Raw genomic sequence first — 2,923 nt, forward strand, 5'->3', positions numbered from 1 at the left:
AAGATTATTTTAATAAACTTGGAAAGAAAATCGCTAGGAGGTGAAACCCAATTAAAAAAAAAAATAAATAGGTAGTCGATTAAGTGCGGTCCAAATATACATATCCACACACCTCCTAAATTTGAAAGGTTTTGGGGGCTGTTTATCTAAACACTTATCCGGTAAGCACTTACAGGTAAAATTCAACACTATCGTTTACTTACCGGATAAGATTTTATTCACTAAAACACATCGTATGGAACAATTTATCCCGGTAAGCGCTAACCATGGTAAGAGTCATCGTCCTCACTTACCGGGTAAGACTCTCGATTCTTGCCTTTGTTCTTACAGGGTAAGATTATTAGCCATTGTCATATTTATTCGGTAAAGTAAAATGACTTGGTAAGCACTTACCCGAGTAAGCGTTTGGTAAACGGCCCCTAAATCGCTCGGTTTGTTTAGGTTATCTTGAATTCTTGATCTTGATTATTCCATTAAATTCAACATCTTATCCTAAATTTATTGGTTTATTCTTTTCTTTAATATTTAAAGCTTATATTTTTAATTAAAAAGTAAAGTATCATGACTGCATTATAAATATTTTAACATACATTGGATAACAAAGTCTTGAAGGTACATTAATTATTACACGAAACCTTAATAATACGATAAAAACATCATACGAAACACCTTACATTTACGTAAACGCACATGTTCAACCATTAATTGTCGCAACCAAGCGTGGGATGACTAGAACTTCAAGCGGAGTTGCCTTAGCGTTTGTCATTCCAGCCGTTTCGGTCATATCGACCGGTGCACCATTTGGCGTAGAAATATCAAAGTTATGTAACAAAGTGGCTAAAACCAAATGTAACGCTTGAAGCCCGAAACCCATCCCAGGGCAAGATCTTCTCCCTGCACCAAAAGGGATCAACTCAAAGTCTCCTCCCTTAACGTCAACATCCTTATGGTTAGGGGTCAAGAACCTCTCTGGTCTAAACTCAAGCGGGTCAGACCATATCTTCGGGTCGCGATGGAGCTTCCACATGTTGATTAGGAGCCATGTTCCTTTCGGGACATGGTAGCCAGATACGGTGCAATCCTTGGAGAAGGCTCTTGGACCACCTAGAAATCCGGCTGGGTACAGTCGCAAAGTTTCCTTTACTATGGCTTGGAGGTAGACAAGATTTTTAATGTCTAATTCATTTACTTGTCTATCTTTCTCCACGTGCGTTTCTAGCTCTTCTTGAGCCTTTCTGAGCGCATACCGGTTGTTCAGTAACAACGAGAGCGCCCACGTTAGCATGACAGAGGTTGTATCCGTGCCACCGATAATAAGAGACTGCAAAACATGTAAATTAGTGTGCTATATATACACCCTTCAAGAAATCATTGAAAATATCAAGGAGAAACGGTTTAAATATAGCCGATGTAGGACTCTAGTAAAGATAGTGGGTTATCGATGGATTTCTAGCTGTACGCACCGTGCAGGTGGCTTTTACGATGGTATCTGCATCATAATTCTCGAAGGCACCTGATTCTACCTCCGAGATCATCACATCGATGAAGTCTCTGGCCCCTGTAATCTTGTCCGAATCCCTCTTCTGGCGGTGTTCAGCTAACCATTTCCCAACGATCAAATCGAGTTCTGTGGCAACTCTTTTCATGGTCTTCTCGTATCCGCCCAAATCTAACCACCCTAGAAAAGGGAGAGCGTCTGCCATCACAAACCGCCCCAAGTAAAGAAACCATTCCCTCATCACTTCACGAAGCTTCTTCGTCTCCTCCTCATCTTCATCGTTGTCCATGGTTGAAGTGTACCGTTTTCCAGCCACCATTCTAAGCACTATATTCATCGTCAATTCTCCAAACCATCTCTTCATCTCCACCAACACTTTCCCTTCCTCGTCTCTCTTCTCTCTCCAAAGCTGAAGCATGTTTTTAATGGAGTTCTCCAGCTCAAACACTTGAACAAACTGAAGTTTATCAAGTCGACTGCTGGACAACAACTCCAGAGAGATGGTTTTACGCATTCCACGCCAATACGGACCGTAAGGAGCAAATGAGAAAGCAGCATAGTTGTGTCCCAAAATCTTGGCTGCAAGGTATTTGGGACGGTCGGAAACAATGACATCATGGGTGGTGAAGATCTCCTTAGCAATCTCCCAACCACTCACCACCAAGACTCTTCGTATGCCTAGCCGGACGGTGAAAATGGGTCCATAGCGGTCAGCCAAGGATGCCAAAGCTAGATGAGGAAGATCAGATGAAGCTCCAAAAAGCTTGAAATGGCCGATTATAGGCCATGCACCACCTGCTTCAGGTGCAGTACTAGTGGTTCTGTTATAGATGAATGATAAGCTGTAGACGACTAGAAATATGGCCAAAGCTTCAACCATGACCAGACTGTAATTTTCTTGCAAAGAGAAGAGATCCATGAGGCAATTATTGATTTGATTCACGAAACGTGAGCATGTACGTATATAGTGGTCGAGTTCATCGAATTTTCAACGCAACAGTGACTCCTTTGTTTTAAGAATATCTTTGAAGCAGTGGAAATTTAAAAATATGATCGACCAATGGATCATAGAATTAAGAAACCAAAACAATGACAGATGCGGGAAATTGCTGGGTTCCTTCCATCCATGGCCGCCGCCACCACAGTCCTTCCAGTCACAAACCCAATCAAATTCGTCGTTTACGAAGATCCCACACAAAACGATGGGTTGTGTTGAAATTTTGTATATGCACTTTTTTGTCTTGTAATTATGTTATATTTTTTAAGAATATACAGTACACCGAGTCTCTGAAAGCAAAATCTAATACAGAAAACGGGTCCCGTTTTGCTCGTTATATTAAAAAAAAAACATTTTATTTTTATTTTTTTGGATAAAATTTTAAAAATATTTTAATGTTATTGTGATACACTTTAATATATCTAATT

At 40.4% G+C, this 2,923-nt stretch overlaps 1 protein-coding gene across 1 annotated transcript; it reads right to left on the reverse strand.

Annotated features, from left to right (window-relative positions):
* Positions 1–544: 544 nt before the first annotated feature.
* LOC112511241 (cytochrome P450 CYP82D47-like) lies at positions 545–2,501 on the reverse strand. The gene is made up of 2 exons (XM_025116780.1): positions 1,464–2,501; positions 545–1,321 (listed from the first exon to the last, which is right to left on the reverse strand). Exons 1-2 carry the CDS (start codon positions 2,415–2,417, stop codon positions 695–697), a joined length of 1,581 nt encoding a protein of 526 aa, XP_024972548.1. The 5' UTR covers positions 2,418–2,501; the 3' UTR covers positions 545–694.
* Positions 2,502–2,923: the final 422 nt, after the last annotated feature.

Source organism: Cynara cardunculus (genome assembly GCF_001531365.2).
Source record: "Cynara cardunculus var. scolymus isolate 2C chromosome LG 4, CcrdV1, whole genome shotgun sequence".
Classification (NCBI taxonomy): domain Eukaryota; kingdom Viridiplantae; phylum Streptophyta; class Magnoliopsida; order Asterales; family Asteraceae; genus Cynara; species Cynara cardunculus.